The sequence below is a fragment of the Glycine max genome, chromosome 14 (genome assembly GCF_000004515.6).
Source record: "Glycine max cultivar Williams 82 chromosome 14, Glycine_max_v4.0, whole genome shotgun sequence".
NCBI classification, from domain to species: Eukaryota; Viridiplantae; Streptophyta; class Magnoliopsida; order Fabales; family Fabaceae; genus Glycine; species Glycine max.
Window position 1 is genome coordinate 44,488,147 of NC_038250.2, and position 16,316 is coordinate 44,504,462.

The 16,316-nt window shown below is 30.5% G+C and overlaps 1 protein-coding gene across 1 annotated transcript; it reads right to left on the reverse strand.

Moving 5' to 3' along the window:
* Positions 1-1,730: 1,730 nt before the first annotated feature.
* LOC100811165 (plant cysteine oxidase 4) lies at positions 1,731-3,959 on the reverse strand. The gene is made up of 5 exons (XM_003544173.5): positions 3,785-3,959; positions 3,432-3,592; positions 3,170-3,314; positions 2,181-2,384; positions 1,731-2,053 (listed from the first exon to the last, which is right to left on the reverse strand). Exons 1-5 carry the CDS (start codon positions 3,888-3,890, stop codon positions 1,947-1,949), a joined length of 723 nt encoding a protein of 240 aa, XP_003544221.1. The 5' UTR covers positions 3,891-3,959; the 3' UTR covers positions 1,731-1,946.
* Positions 3,960-16,316: the final 12,357 nt, after the last annotated feature.

Genomic DNA, 16,316 nt, shown 5'->3' on the forward strand with positions numbered 1-16,316 from the left:
TTGTGAATCATACACAAGAAAATTCTCTTTCCTATCATAGCCTGCGCAAACATTTGTTTTAGATAAGTTAGAGGACAATAGAAAATAAGAGGAAAAACACCGGACAAAAGTTTAAAAAATTATAACTTACTAAACCATTATATTGGACAACATTTTGTCAAGTAATAGAAACATACTATTGAAATTGAACGAATAAGGGATTCAAACGAATAATTGTAAATAAAAAAGATGATTTATAGCAGGAAAAATTACATTATAATGATTATATTGAAATTATAATTATAATTGTTAAACAAATAGAAACAAATGTAAATAATTAAATACTCAATTTTTTTGTATTTAAACACATAATTAGGATATATATCAACTTATGATATATATATATATATATATATATATATATATATATATATATAAAAGTATAATTTTAATAATTATTATATCATTTTTATAACTTGATATAAAATATTATTTTTATTGATTCAACCATTAAATTATATCTATATATTATATTTGTTACTGATAAAAAAACTCTGCTAGCTTTTTTTCTAATAATATTTAAAGTATTTACCAATTTAAGACTCAAATTAAAACTTTTTAATTAAGTTAGAATAATTTTGCATTAATTAATTTATGTACTTGGTAACTATTAAGTGTATATTCATTATCACCTGGAGAAATAATCCTCTTTAAAAATTCTACAAGCAAATGAGTAAAAGTAAAAGAGTTATTTGTCTCAAATAAGTTGAACCAAATTATCTTTGAACTATTTTTTCAAGATGCATCTATTTTCTAGTTTACACAATATTTTCTACTTTCCGAGATCCCAATAACTGTTGTGCTAGATCTTAATTTTCTATTTAGCCCAGTATTAATTCTTTGTTCTCTCATATTTCAAGTGTAGAAAAGGTTAAATTAAAGTAATACCTACACACATGAATCTAAATCTAAAGCTTCAACAAGGCTAGTCGTGACATAAACTGAAATGGAATTAGTACATGCGGCAGCCTTTGACCATGCAAGCTGTTATATACCACCAAAAGTCTAAAACTGTGCACTTTCCCTCGCTGCTACGGCAATTACCAATATGCTGTGGTTCCAAATCCAACATATTTTCACATATTCTAATTGCCCCGATGATTGTGGCCTTCAAAACTTTTCTTCTTCCTTTTCTTCTCTTTCTCTTCACGTTTTCACTGTGTGTCACGTTGTTCTCTTGTTTCTCATTCCGCATCTTTCTAATAGTCTCTATCATTCTCTTTTATTATCTTTCTAACAATCTTTTCTATTTGAAAAAAAAATAAAAATTATAAAAATTTCTATTTTATTTTTAAAACTGTTATGAATTCTAATTTTAAAATAACTTTTAGATTAAAAAATTACGTGAAACATAATATTAAAAAGCATGAGTTTAGATTACATATATACTATATTATAGATTATTGTAATTTCATTATATTCTTTGGCACACAAAGAAATTTTGACCAAACACAATAATGATGAGTATTAAATTATGATGATATTTTCCAACATAGAGGCCAACAAGCTAGTCTATATATATATATATGAACTAAATAAATATAATTTAGTTGATCACTTCAGTTAAATTTGTGAAAAAAAATAATTTAATGTTTACCAAATATATTCCTAAAAAGAAGAGAAAATTTTAATTAAAACTAAATTTAAAATTTAAAATTAGTTTCATAACCAACTCATAAAAATAAGGTGGTTTAAAAAAAATATTTACATTTAGATATAAGAACTTATGTACACACAAACACTCAATTTACACATTTACACATGATTATCAAAATTGATTGATTTGATCGAAGTTGCCGGCTATGTTTGAATTGTCGTTCATTATGTGGCAGCACATGTCTTCATACAGATCTAACGACCGTTTGCAAAAGATATCTCCCCCCGATTTTGAGGACCCCAACGACAACTCAAACACCCACATAATCGTCCACGGTTACAATTGAAGGTCCAAGGTATGGTGCTCCTTGAACAACTAGATCACTAGGCATTGGTTTCTCTTCAAGTATGGCATAACCTGTAGTCATTGCACACAGAATAATAATATAAATTATTAATGAATATGCGGTTTAAATTGTACTAACTACCTAAAGATAAAATTAATGAAGAGAATTAATTAATTAGAGCATCCAAAATTAGATTACCATTAAGAGAAGGGATAGGGATATCTGAGAAGTAAGTGGAAGGCCTTCCAAACTCTTCAGAGTATGGTGGAGATAGCACGTCTAGTATTGCACATGGCGTCAACGCTGTGAAAGAATGAATGTTGCCACCACTTCTTGGAAATAATATGGATGGCTCATGTGGTGCTTTGAATACTTCATCCACTACCCTCCCAGCCAATCCTACTGCACTCACATATCAATATAGAAAGAAAAAAACTGTTATTATGCTTAATTAAAATTATATCAATATCGAAAGACTAATTGTTGTCATGGTTAATTTAGTTGCTATATATGGTACACCCTTAAAAATCAAAGAGTTTTAGTATTTGGTCAACCGTCGAATGAGTTTGAGCACACTAAGAAAAAAGGAGAGTTTCTCAATAACAATGTCAAAATCCTTAGATTTTCAAAAGTACCATAGAAATTCTCTAATAAAAAATAGGTTTAAGGTGTTTGTAATTAGAAAGCACCATTTTGTTTGGTCGGCTAGAAAGCACCATGATAAATTTTGTATTTAATCCTTAAAAAAAAGTTGATTTGATCTTTATAATTTATTTATTTATTGTAAAGAAAAATTTAGAGAAAAAAAATGACACTTCAATTCAAGATAACAAAAGTCTTCTAACTCAAAATTACTTACATATTTACTTACATTTATCCTGTCAGAAAGAGATGAATGCAAGCTTGAATGACTGGTATCTTTATACAATTTAAAAATGATTTCTATCATCATTTACTAATGACATAGCATATTACATTTAAACTTATCCCATCAAAGAAAATACTGATGTAACATGTTTAGATACGTGTCACGTTAAGTCTATTCTTAAGAAAAATAAATTTATAAAACTAAAACTAACAAAAAAAATTAAAGGATTTTGCTATATTTATAAGGATTAAAACATGTATAAACCTTAATTACAAATATATATGCCTGAAAATTCAGATTAAAACGAAATTCTTCTTACTTGTTTGGCTTCCAGCACAATCCAATGCGATCCAGTCATAAGCTTTGACATAGGCAGAGCCATACAAGAGCTTACTCAACACTGTCATTCCCGGGTGATCATGAAGTGGAAACACTTTTCCTGCTGGAATACAGAACACACCCATCTGCATGTTGTTCAAATTCATTACATTAGATCCTCGTAAGGGTTTAAATCTCGCTACATTTTATTGGTAAACAAAAGAAGTAATTTAAATATGGTATTTCTATTTTCTACTACTCACTGAGAAATAGTCACATTCATGAATGTGAATGTATGTGATCTCAGAGAATCCTTGTCCACCAAGCAAACCCTTGCTGTTGCTGCTATCAACGGTTGCGTCTGATGTTGGAGAATCACACAACCCGAACTCGTCGATTCCTACGTCCATAGCTTCAATTTTGTCTGCAAAATTTAACTCAAACATATGAATTGGTCCTTAAATTTATTTGCATACTATACATGCAAGCTAATAATAACTGTAGTGGTTAGGACTTAGGAATCAAGAAAATGATGAAGACAAACAAATTAATTAACAAGTGTGCACATGAACGAGGATAAGATTAATGATATATATACAAACAGACGTTAACACACCTAACAAATTTTTGACATAATGGATTTGTTGAAAAGTTGGAAGCCCCTCTTGAGAAAACACGGCATGGCTAGCATCATAAAGCACTTGTATTTTGCTTCTTTCCATTGTTTTGGGGTAGTAGGGCTTAATAATTAACCTTAGCTATCTATGTAGCCGACCAATTTTAAAGCATCATTAAGATTATGGTTGATTGATGGCATTAAATGGAAGGACAGTGAACAACGGAGAAAAAAGGATTGTGAATAATAACGCTAAGCAAACCTTGGGCCTTATCTTGACTTGTATTATAGTATTACAGTGGGTGCGTATCTTTTGTTTCCAATTTTCTTCCTCTTCCGGGAAAGGGAAAGGGTTCTATATTATACAACTAGGTCAAACTGGGGGCGGAACCTTGAAACAATCACTTTTTAAAGGTAACTTCTGCCCTATGTTTAAAACATAAAATGGGCCACATGGCACAAACTATAGCAAAGGTGAAAAATCAAACAAAATATCACAAGTATATGGATGATCCATGATGTTGCTTGCATTGAAAATTTAAATTAGTAACACCTCTAAAATCGTGACTTGGAATAAAAATTATAAAAGGTAACCTTTTGCCGTCCAGGCACAAAATCGTGCCATGCGTTAAAGAAACAAGCAATGTTGCTGGTAATATAACTAACAAGTGTCTGTTTTATGTTGCGGTGGATTATGCTCACTGAGTATTAGTTAAGTACACCCTGCAAAGAAATAAAATACTACTATTAATGTTGATCGGTAACTATATTATATAATATTATTATAGTTTATTTTGTATCAATAAATTATTGGTGTGAGTGATATTAAATTCAATTATCTTCAATAAAATTTTTAATTTAAATTTTAAAAAAGACACATTAAAAATAATCAGTTATATTTTGCAATCGAAATTAATTAACAAGAAAATTAATCAATATTACATATCAATAACATAATAAATAAAAAATATATACGATAGTGTAGGCGCCGAAAATAGGAACATGTGAACGTTGAAATTCGGTGTCTTAACGGTTAGACAATACCAAAAATGTGGTAAATGCCAATTAGAGGTCCCACGTCGAGAACGGAATCAACAGATCCATATAGGATGGGGTGCGGAATCTGTGGTTCCTAATTCCTGGAATCACTTGCTTCTTTTTTACACCTTTTTTTTAATTACTACTAGTATTTCTTAATTATATTTGAGAAAAACAAAGACGAGAATTAAACAATTAATTAAGAAAATGGTTAAGAAATTAACTAAGATTAATAATAAATGAAAAAAAAAGCATTTTCGCTTGAAAGTTAAAGTCCATAAATTTTAACCTTAATTAACTTTTTCATACCTAAAAAATTAGAGTCATTTTTAAATTACTACTTAATATTTATTTTTTTTTCAACTAAGTACATGAATTTTATTTTCTTACTAATCGTTAGTCTCTTTCTCTTAAGTGGTAAACGAAATACCATGTCATCATATCTTATCACTGACAGCTTATTACCATGTCTCTCACCTTCATTAACTTGGCAATGATGTGTCAATGAGACAAATACTAAGTTGAAACATAAAAGAATTCACGTAATTATTTGACAAAAAATTTACTAGTCGTTAGTCCCTTTCTGTTAAGTGCTAAATGAAATACCATGTCATCATATCTTATCAATGACACTTCATTGTCATGTCTCTCACTTTCATTAACTTGGCAACAATGTATCAATGAGACAGGTACTAAGTTGAAACATAAAAAAATTATGTAGTTATTTGACAAAAAATAAATTTTTAGATAGTAATATGAAAACAGTTTATTTTTCAGGTATGAAAAACTTAACTAAATCAATTTGAAAAATATTTTTTTAGTTAACAAATGATAAGGAAGAACTTTATCAAGATAAATAATTTAATTTTAGATAAAATGGTAAAATGATAAAATTTATTATTTTATTAAAAATAAAAATGATAATCGTAAATTTAAGTTATGTTTAAAAGCAAATCATATAAGTCAATAAGAAAAAATCGTTTCTCAAACACTTTTATTTGATCAAATAAATTTGTAAACTTGTCAAAAAACTAAAAATTAATTAAAATAACTTGATGAACATACATGTAATTTACTTTTATATAGAGTTAAAGAAACTTTATCCTATTTATTTTTTTAAGATAATTTCTCATTCAAAATACGAAATACATTAAATTAATAAGATATTTTTTGTATTGGTAGGAATAAAAAAAATACTATTTGAAATTTACAATAACTTACCTATCAATTTATCTTATTTAACAAACTAAACTAGATTAATAAGATAATATTAAAGGTGAAATTAAAGAGTTAATATGCGTACATTTAATATTTGGACAAAGCTAATAGCGAGTCCTACAAGATCTAATGGTGGGATATATACTTTGGGTCCAGAAAATAGTAAAGGAAGAGTGAGGGAAGGCATAACATGTTGCATGCGTACATTGATCATAGATCACAAAACACCAATTATATATGATTTAAATATGTTTTTCATATTTGAAAAATGGGTCATTTTCATATTACTACCTAAAAATTCATTTTTTTATCAAATAACTACCTGAATTTTTTTTTTCAATTTACTACCTATTGTTAGTCTCCTTCTGTTAAGTGATGACATGTCAAGACAGAGTCTTATGTCATAACGCCTAATCACTAATATGTCATTGAAAGTGATGACATGACAATGAACTATCAATGATAAGACGCGATGACAACATTTATATTACTTAATGAGATGAGACTAACGATAGATAGTAAATTGAAACATAAAATTTTTTAGGTAGTTAATCGAAAAAAAATAATATTAGGTAGTAATCTAAAAATGATTTATTTTCTATGTATGAAAAACTTATTTAAACTTAAATTTTATATAAAGTCTTTAAAAAAATTAATTGTTAAACTAATTAATATATATATATATATATATATATAGTATAAAATAAAATAAAAAGATATAAACATGTTAGTTTTATTTTTTATATTTTTTAATTTACAGATAAAAATACGTTTTTAAGTTATTTATAGTTTTAAGCTTTTAGTTAATTTTAAATTCTTATCATTTTTATTTAAATAAAATATTTTATCAAAGTTAAAATAAGTAGTGTAATATTAAAGGAAAGATTTTGTTAAAATAAATTACGTAATATCAAAGGAAGGAAGTACTCAGGTTGAAAACCAACAATAATAAAAAAAAATTATAAGTTATAATCTCAAAACTTAATTACTTCAAGTTGCATTTGAAATCCAAATTACTAAGTACTTTATCATTGGCTAATCTTGTAATTCTTTCTATAGATATGTCTCAATCTCATAAGCCACTACAAAGAGGATTCTTCATTTATAACACATCTATACTTACCAATATGAACATGCATAACAATCTATTGTAGAGTCATTTTTCAAATTAATAGAAAAAAGACCATTAGACAGTTGATGCAAACCTAGGATGGTTACAATTGACAAGCAGAATAAGCCAAATATAGAATAAGCATAACTAGATTGGAAATTGTTGAAGCATTGTGTTAGAACAAAGGAGAAAATGGGTGAAAGTTTGAAAAAAAAAAAAAGACTTCAAATCCCACATTGCTCAGGATAAACACTTAAATAGTGTTTCACTTCTTATATATAGAAAGTCTCTTTCTTCATTTTTTCTTGTTCCAGTTGAGAAGCATTTTCTCAACTTTTCTTTCTCCCTCCCATATTTCAATCGATGCATTTCCAGCAAACTTCTCCCTCTTTCTTCCTGTCGCTCTAAAATTTCGGTTGGCTATAATAGTGACTTTTCAAGTCATATTTTCGGTTGGCTATAAGAGTGACTTTTCAAGTCATATTTTCGGTGACTTTTCAAGTCATATTTTCGGTTGACTATAAAAAAAGGAGAAAAAAAAAAAGGTTTCAAATCCCACATTACTCAGGATAAACACTTAAATAGTGTTTCACTCCCTATATATAGAGAGTCCTTTTCTTCATTTTTTCTTGTTCCAGTTGAGAAGCATTTTCTCAACTTTTCTTTCTCCCTCCCATATTTCAACCGATGCATTTTCGGCAAACTTCTCCCTCTTTCTTTCTATCGCTCTAAAATTTCAGTTAGCTATAAGAGTGACTTTTCAAGTCATATTTTCGGTGACTTTTCAAGTCATATTTTTGGTTGGCTATTTTCGGTGACTTTTCAAGTCATATTTTCGGTTGGCTATTTTCGGTGACTTTTCAAGTCATATTTTCGGTTGGCTATAAGAGTGACTTTTCAAGTCATATTTTCGATTGGCTATTAGAGTGATTTTTCAAGTCATATTTTCGGGTGGCTTTAGAGTGACTTTTCAAGTCATACAAGAGGGTGTAATTCTAGAAAGGTTCCCTCAGTGCAGTGGGAATCTTATACAGTGATCTGGGCTGTTTTATCCTAGGGACTTCGTGGTTGATAATCTGCTTGCACAAGTTTTGGCAGTGTCACGAAACGTCTTAAAGAAAGTGACATTGTCCGTGACTCAGTCAGTAATTTTTTCGGTTTGCCATAAATTAATTTTCCAACAATTTTAAGACGTTTTCGGTTCTACTATGGCTATCATAGATATTACTGGCTCGAACAACAATTACCTCAACAAACCTTTTAAGTTTGAAGGGTATCATTTTAAATGTTGGAAACAAAAGATGATGTTTTCTTTAACTATGAGGAAAGTTGTCTATGTTTTGAACACTGATATTCCAGTGATACCTGAAGATGTTGAGAAGGAAGTGAAGGATAAAATGACTATGGAATTAGCTCTCTGGAATGAAAATGATTACCTATGCAAGAATTTCATTCTGAATGGGTTAGCTGGTGATCTCTATGATTATTATAGCCCATATAAGTCTGCCAAATTAGTTTGGCTGGCTCTGGAAAAGAAGTATGATACTGAGGAAGCTGGGACTAAAAAGTATGTTGTTAGCCGCTACCTCAAGTATCAAATGACTGATGATAAATCAGTAGAGTCTCAATCCCATGAGATACAGAAAATTGCTCAAGAGTCGTACATAGCTGTGATAACTGAGATCAATATGATTAGAGGATCAGATGGATGGTGGGTAGACACTGGCGCCTCTCGCCATGTCTGCTATGATTGTGCTATGTTTAAAACATACACGAATGTTGAAAATAAGAAGGTACTGCTGGGTGATTCCCACACTACTACTGTTGCTGGAACTGGAGATGTTGAACTGAAGTTTACCTCTGGAAAGACTTTGATCCTCAAAGATGTGATGCATACTTTAGAGATGAGAAAGAATCTGGTTTCTGGTTTTCTTTTAAACAAGGCTGGGTTTACTTAGACCATAGGTGCAGATTTATTTACTTTGACCAAGAATGGGGTATTTATAGGAAAAGGGTACGCCACTGATGGCATGTTCAAATTGAATCTTGATATAAATAAAGTTTCTCCTTCTGCTTACATGTTGTGTGATTTTAATATCTGGCATTCTAGATTTTGTCATATAAATAGTCGTTGCATATCTAACATGAGTAACTTAGATTTTATTCCAAAGCTATCTTCAAATCACTTTGAAAAATGTGTTTTTTGCAGTCAATCTAAAATAACTAAGAAATCACATAAATCAGTAGTTAAAGAATCTGAGCCATTGGATTTAATACATTCTGATATATTTGAATTTGATGGAACGTTGACCAGAAATGGAAAACAATATTTTATCACTTTTATTGATGATTGCTCTGATTATACATATGTATATCTTATGAAAAATAAAAGTGAAGCGCTTGACATGTTTAAGTTATATGTAACAGAAATTGAAAATCAATTCAATAAGAAAATTAAGAAACTTTGAAGTGATAGAGGCACAGAGTATGATTCCGGTTTGTTTAATGAGTTTTATATTTTGCATGGAATCATACATGAGACGATTGCTCCATATTCACCTAAAATGAACGGTAAAGCTGAAAGAAAGAACAGAACTTTTACAGAATTAGTTGTAGCTACTATGTTGAGTTCTAGTGCAACATCTTTTTGGTGGGGTGAAATTTTATTAATTGTTTGTTATGTACTAAATAGAATCCCCAAATCAAAAAGCAAGACATCTCCCTATGAGATATTAAAGAAAAGACAACCAAATTTGTCCTATTTGAGAACTTGGGGATGTCTGGCCTATGTAAGGATCCCAAACCCCAAGAGGGTTAAACTCGCAAGTAGAGCCTATGAATGTGTGTTCATTGGTTATGCTATTAATAGCAAAGCGTATAGGTTTTATGACCTAAACGCAAAAGTGATCATAGAGTCAAATGATTCTGATTTTTATGAAAATAAATTTCCTTTTAAATTAAGGAATAATGGGGGTACTTCATCTAGTCACCTTCCTGCTATTAGTAGTGAAAATCTTGCACAACCACAACCAGAAATAGAGCCTCGAAGACGTAAGAGAGCAAGAATTTCTAAAGACTATGGGCCCGATTATATGGCCTATACATTAGAGGAGGATCTATCAAACCTCCAAGAAGCTTTGTCTTCTTTGGATGCTGACTTGTGGCAAGAAGCCATTAATGATGAGATGGATTCTTTAGAATCTAACAAGACCTGGCATTTAGTAGACTTGCCTCCTGGTTGCAAACCAATTGGTTGTGAATGGATCTTGAAAAAGAAACTAAAACCTGATGGTACTGTGGATAAATACAAGGCTCGCCTTGTAGCCAAGGGTTTTAGGCAAAGAGAGAATGTGAATTTCTTCAACACCTTTTCACCAGTCACTAGAATAACATCTATTCGGGTGCTAATATCTCTTGCTGCTATTCATAGTCTAGTGGTACACCAAATGGATGTTAAAACTGCTTTTTTAAATGGTGAATTGGAAGAGGAAATCTATATGGAACAACCTAAAGGGTTTGTGATTCATGGACAAGAAGATAAAGTCTGCAAGTTAGATAAATCTTTGTATGGTCTAAAACAAGCACCTAAGCAGTGGCATGAAAAGTTTGATAACTTAATAGTCTCGAATGGATTTAAGGTGAATGAAAGTGACAAATGCATTTACTACAAATCTGTAAATAATATTTGCACTATCATATGTCTATATGTCGATGACCTTCTCATATTTGATTCAAATATTCATGTAGTGAACGATGTGAAATCATTGTTGTGTAACAACTATGATATGAAAGACCTCATAAAAGCAAGTGTAATCCTTGGTATTAAGATTACCAGGTCAAAAGAGGGAATTTCTCTGGATCAATCTCACTACATTGAGAAGATCTTAAAGAAATATGACTACTTTGACTGTAAACCTGCTAGTACACCGTATGATCCAAGTGTAAAACTGTTTAAGAACACTGGTGAAGGTATACGACAAACTGAGTATGCAAGTATCATTGGTAGCCTTAGGTATGCCACTGATTGTACTAGACCCGACATAGCCTATGTTGTGGGATTATTATGCAGGTTTACCAATAGACTTAGTAAGGAGCATTGGCACGTTATTGAAAGGGTAATGAGGTACCTTAAAAGAACCATAAACCTTGGATTACATTATAAAAGGTTTCCCGTTGTACTTGAAGGATACAGCGATGCAGATTGGAACACTCTTTCAGATGATTCCAAAGCAACCAACGGCTATATATTTAGCATAGCTGGTGGGGCTGTTTCTTGGAAGTCAAAGAAACAGACTATCTTAGCTCAGTCCACTATGGAATCTGAGATGATAGCACTAGCAACTGCTAGCGAGGAAGCAAGTTGGCTGAGAAGCTTACTTGCAGAGATTCCTTTATGGGAAAGATTGATATCAGCTGTGTTGATCCATTGCGATAGTACCACGGCTATTGCAAAAATTGAGAACCGTTATTACAATGGTAAGAAACGACAGATACATCATAAGCACAACACTGTTAGAGAATTACTCTCAACAGGAGCTGTTAGAGTGGATCACGTACGCACTAATGATAATTTAGCAGATCCTTTGATGAACGGATTAGCTAGAGAGAAAGTCCAAAACACTTCTAAAAGAATGGGACTATTGCCCTTACTGCGATGATCATTCATGATGGTAACCCGACCTAAATGACTGGAGATCCCAAGAACTAGGTTCAATGGGTAATAATAAGTTATGAAGTGATATGAGATGAACATGCTGTTATAAGTGAAATCAGCATGATTCCTGAAGTAACAAGAGGATGAGTTATGGAAAAAAATCGTAATTTTTAATGAGATCTATACTCTATGTTGAGTGGAGTACCTAGGCTACAGGAGTACTCTTGATAGACTCACCTATGTGAATGTTGAAGTGGGGGCCGCTTCATATGAAATTTTGGTAAAAAATTTATAGAGCGTTCACTATACTGGGATAGACGTGCATGGCCTTTAACGCACGGGCTTTATAGAATACACCTATGAAAAGGTTGTGTGTGGTTTGATGTCGGAGATAAAGTTCAAGACTTCGAGTCACTCTAGTAAAATCTGAATCTTACTCACTATGCAAAGGTTCAAGTTGTATGACACATTTGTTTATGCACAATTTTATGAAATCCTCAAAAATCTTCTTTTCAAATTTCAAGTGGGGGATTGTTAGAACAAAGGAGAAAATAGGTGAAAGTTTGAAAAAAAAAGGAAAAAAAAAAGGCTTCAAGTCCCACATCGCTCAGGATAAACACTTGAATAGTGTTTCACTCCCTATATATAGAGAGCTCCTTTCTTCATTTTTTCTTGTCCCAGTTGAGAAGCATTTCCTCAACTTTTCTTTCTCCCTTCCATATTTCAGTCGATGCATTTCCGGCAAACTTCTCCCTCTTTCTTTCTGTCGCTCTAAAATTTCGGTTGGCTATAATAGTGACTTTTCAAGTCATATTTTCGGTTGACTATAAAAGTGACTTTTCAAGTCATATTTTTGGTGACTTTTCAAGTCATATTTTCGGTTGGCTATAAGAGTAACTTTTCAAGTCATATTTTCGGTTGGCTATTAGAGTCTATTAGAGTGATTTTTCAAGTCATATTTTCGGGTGGCTTTAGAGTGACTTTTCAAGTCATACAAGATGGTGTAATTCTAGAAAGATTCCCTCAGTGCAGTGGGAATGTTATACAGTGATCTGGGCTGTTTTATCCTAGAGACTTCGTGGTTGATAGTCTGCTTGCACAAGTTTTGGCAATGCCACAAAACGTCTTAAAGAAAGTGACATTGTCCGCGACTCAGCCAGTAATTTTTTCGATTTGCCATAAATTAATTTTCCAACACATTGTGGTTTTGTTGGTGATGACCTTTCTTACTTATTTTGGCTGCAGTTTGAGCTATGGTAATTCGATTGATGAATTTTTTGATGCATTGGAAAGCTAAGAGAATTATCTATAAGTCTACTTTCATTCTTCAATATCTGAGTTAACTTCTATCATTGTGAAAACTAGGATGGAATTTGAAGACGAAATTCTAAACATAATCGAGGCATTTACTATCAATTGGGCCTGTATTTGGTTTTGATGTTTATCTTCTGGTTTAGGCTTTATGTAAACTCATTAAGGTTAATATGTGAGGGAGTGTCCTCACTATTATAAATAGGACATCCATCCTTTATTGGGTTAAATTTGTAATTGGTTCTTATATTGGGTCTGAAAGTAATGCTAGATAAGAGAAGAAGTATGGATTAGTCTCCTTTTGTGAGTAGGATCACTTGGAATAAAATTTATAATCAAAAGATGTAATTCTTCTCATTGGACAAATTGAATAATATTTGAAGTTTATTCATTTGTGAGTGAGTAAAGCATTAAATTCTTTTTTTAGTTCTTGGACTAGAATCTCTCTTGGATCTTATTAAAAGGTTCATCATATTTTTGTGGCGATTCATTATTGGGATATCAACCTCACTTAAGTGTGACACTTGGATTATTTCTTGATTTTTCCTTAGAGTGATAGTTTAATTACCTTTTCCCTTCTACTTAGCTTGATTCATGTTCTTTCTTTCAATTGTCATTTAAGTATTTTTTTTACTAATTTCTATTGTTAATCCTTCCTTTCTCTTATCAATTGTCATTTAAGCATTTTTTTTACTAATTTCTATTGTTAATCCTTCCTTTCTCTTAAACACACATGGTCAAAATTTTATCAATTGATCATATATCCTTGTGTGTATTACAAGAGATCTTGAATGAACTGTATTGAGATGGAGTCTTCATAACATAGTGCAGGAAGAAAGATTTAAGTGACCTTAATTTTGATATATGTCCCTTATTTCCATAATGTGCTGATGTACAACTTTCATAGTGATAAGCTCCATTGATGAAAACTTGATAATCAGGGTGCCAATAAGTGGATTATCTAAGGTCTCAAATTGCTAATCAATAGTCTCTCATAATGCATAAACACTGTTATACTAGTTAATTAGAATCATGAATACTAGTACAAATGTCAGTCTTTATGAACATCAAACCATGTTTTATTTTCTAATTTATGTAGTATATAATATGATATTCTATCCTTCCACTTTTTCTCTCTTTATATAAATGTTGTCCGTAAATTAATTTCGATAAAAATCCATAATGTTCTAGTATATTATTTAATCTTTAAGAAATTTCTATAATTATATTATTTACAATGTGTTTGGATTAAATGATTAAATAGGAGAAAAATATAAAAGAATAAGATGGAGGAAATTTGTGACTTTCACCTATTTAATTAGAAGAAAAATAAGGAGCTGTGTCAAATTCTCTGGGTCCTACCATTTGATAAATCCTTCCACATTTATCATGGTTTGGATTTTTGAGATGATTAATGTTGCACATCTCTTTTCTTTTTTTTTTTAATTTTTTAAAATTGATTAAGTTTTTTATAATATAAAATTTTAAAAATTAATAAATAAATTTTTGTTAAGGGATAAAAGTAGAGTAAAAAATTATATATATATATATATATATATATATTAATATAAAAATATAATTTATTTATTTATTTTCACTTTCTTTTTTACTTGTCCAAATAAACGGAAAGAGATTTTTCTACTTCTTTTCTTCTTATTTCTATTCTTTCAAATAATTCATTTTTGCCACCCCATTTCTTCTCTCTTTCTATACTTTTTTTATAAAAAAAATTATCTCCTCTATTTCGCTTCAAATAAAAAAAAATTAAAAGATTTTAATTTTCACGTTAGTTTTTCAGCCCTTACTATCGATTTCTGCAGAGCCACTAGCCCAGAAACGAATGCGATGACCTTGCCTCTTTAAAGTGAAAGCGACAAAGCCCATGGAAAAACAAACACTTTGATAAGCCTAATAATCATTATACGCATGGTTTATAAAATATAATTGAATTATAATTCTCAGCATATATGAGGGAATTCTTTATTGGTCTAAAATAAAGTAGACTAATTTTGATTCTCTGGTAGGATAGAATTTCACTTTCTAAGAAAATATTTTATCTTTAAACAAGAAATAATAATCAAGTAATTAGACACAAATAATTATTGTGATGAAATTAAGATTAAATCATTTGGATAATATTTGAATTTAATTTTTAATAAAAAAAATAACTCTTGATCAAATTTTACTTATTTTTTATTGAATTTTAGATTAATCAAACTCTCATTTTCTGGTTAGAGAATTAAGACAAAAAAAAAATTAATTTGGCTAAAATCTTATTGAACGTCATTGCATTTTTAATTTTAATTTTTTTTTTGTCTAGATTCATCTTCAAACCCTGAATCCAATCCCTCTTCTTCTGTTTCATAAACAAGATATAAATGTAATAACTCTTGTAACATCTTTCATGGTACCCCAGGTACCTCTCTAATACATCAATTCCTTTGGCTTATAAAAAAAAAATGGACCCGTGAATTGTCACTGTATGATTATTATAACTAAAAAAATTGCTTGTTGTAGATTGTAGATTATTACTAAATACAAACTTGGGGTAACATTGGTAATGATGATTTAGGCATCAACGATGAATGTGCTGGTACAACTACACACGGTCAAAAGGCAATGCTTCCACAAAAGAAGTTGAAATTTTGTAGAGTTGCGTCTGGAATGAGAACAGTGCCCTTTATCTGTTTTTCAAGAAAAGGATGATAACAAAGCATACAGGGGCAAACAAATAATGGGCCATTGGGACCTTTGATAATTTGATTCCAGTTTATCTGCTTCGGGGCTAACGCCATCAATATTTTCTTAAGGAGCATCACACCATTTCTTATTTTCTTTTACAATGGCACCCTTTTAAATAGTACTAGTAATTTGTTTACATGTTTAAACCTGTATCTGTATAACAGGATACAAAACTTGACTTTTTATTAATTTAGAAGTTTTCGAAAGTAATGGTTAAGACTTTGAGTTTACACGTTTTATTGATACAACCGAAAAATTCAAGTGCATGTTTTAGACAAGGCCATTTAATATTCATAATATGAGCATCTCCTAAGATTTTTTGAAATAACAAGTTAATTCACACATAAAAGAAGAGGCGGTAGTATATTTTTTTAATAATTGCATAGACAATTAATTTCGAGTTGGATTTTCAATAATAATGATTATAAAATTTGAATATCCAATGCAGCTAAAGTTTC

Excerpts from the sequence above, each read along its gene's own strand:
- LOC100811165 (XM_003544173.5), bottom strand. The coding sequence starts at position 3,890 with ATGGAAAGAAGCAAAATACAAGTGCTTTATGATGCTAGCCATGCCGTG. Across the intron at positions 3,593-3,784 it reads TTATGTCAAAAATTTGTTAG|ACAAAATTGAAGCTATGGAC; the intron begins GTGTGTTAACGT and ends TAAATTTTGCAG. Across the intron at positions 2,385-3,169 it reads TTGTGCTGGAAGCCAAACAA|TAGGATTGGCTGGGAGGGTA; the intron begins GTAAGAAGAATT and ends ATGTGAGTGCAG.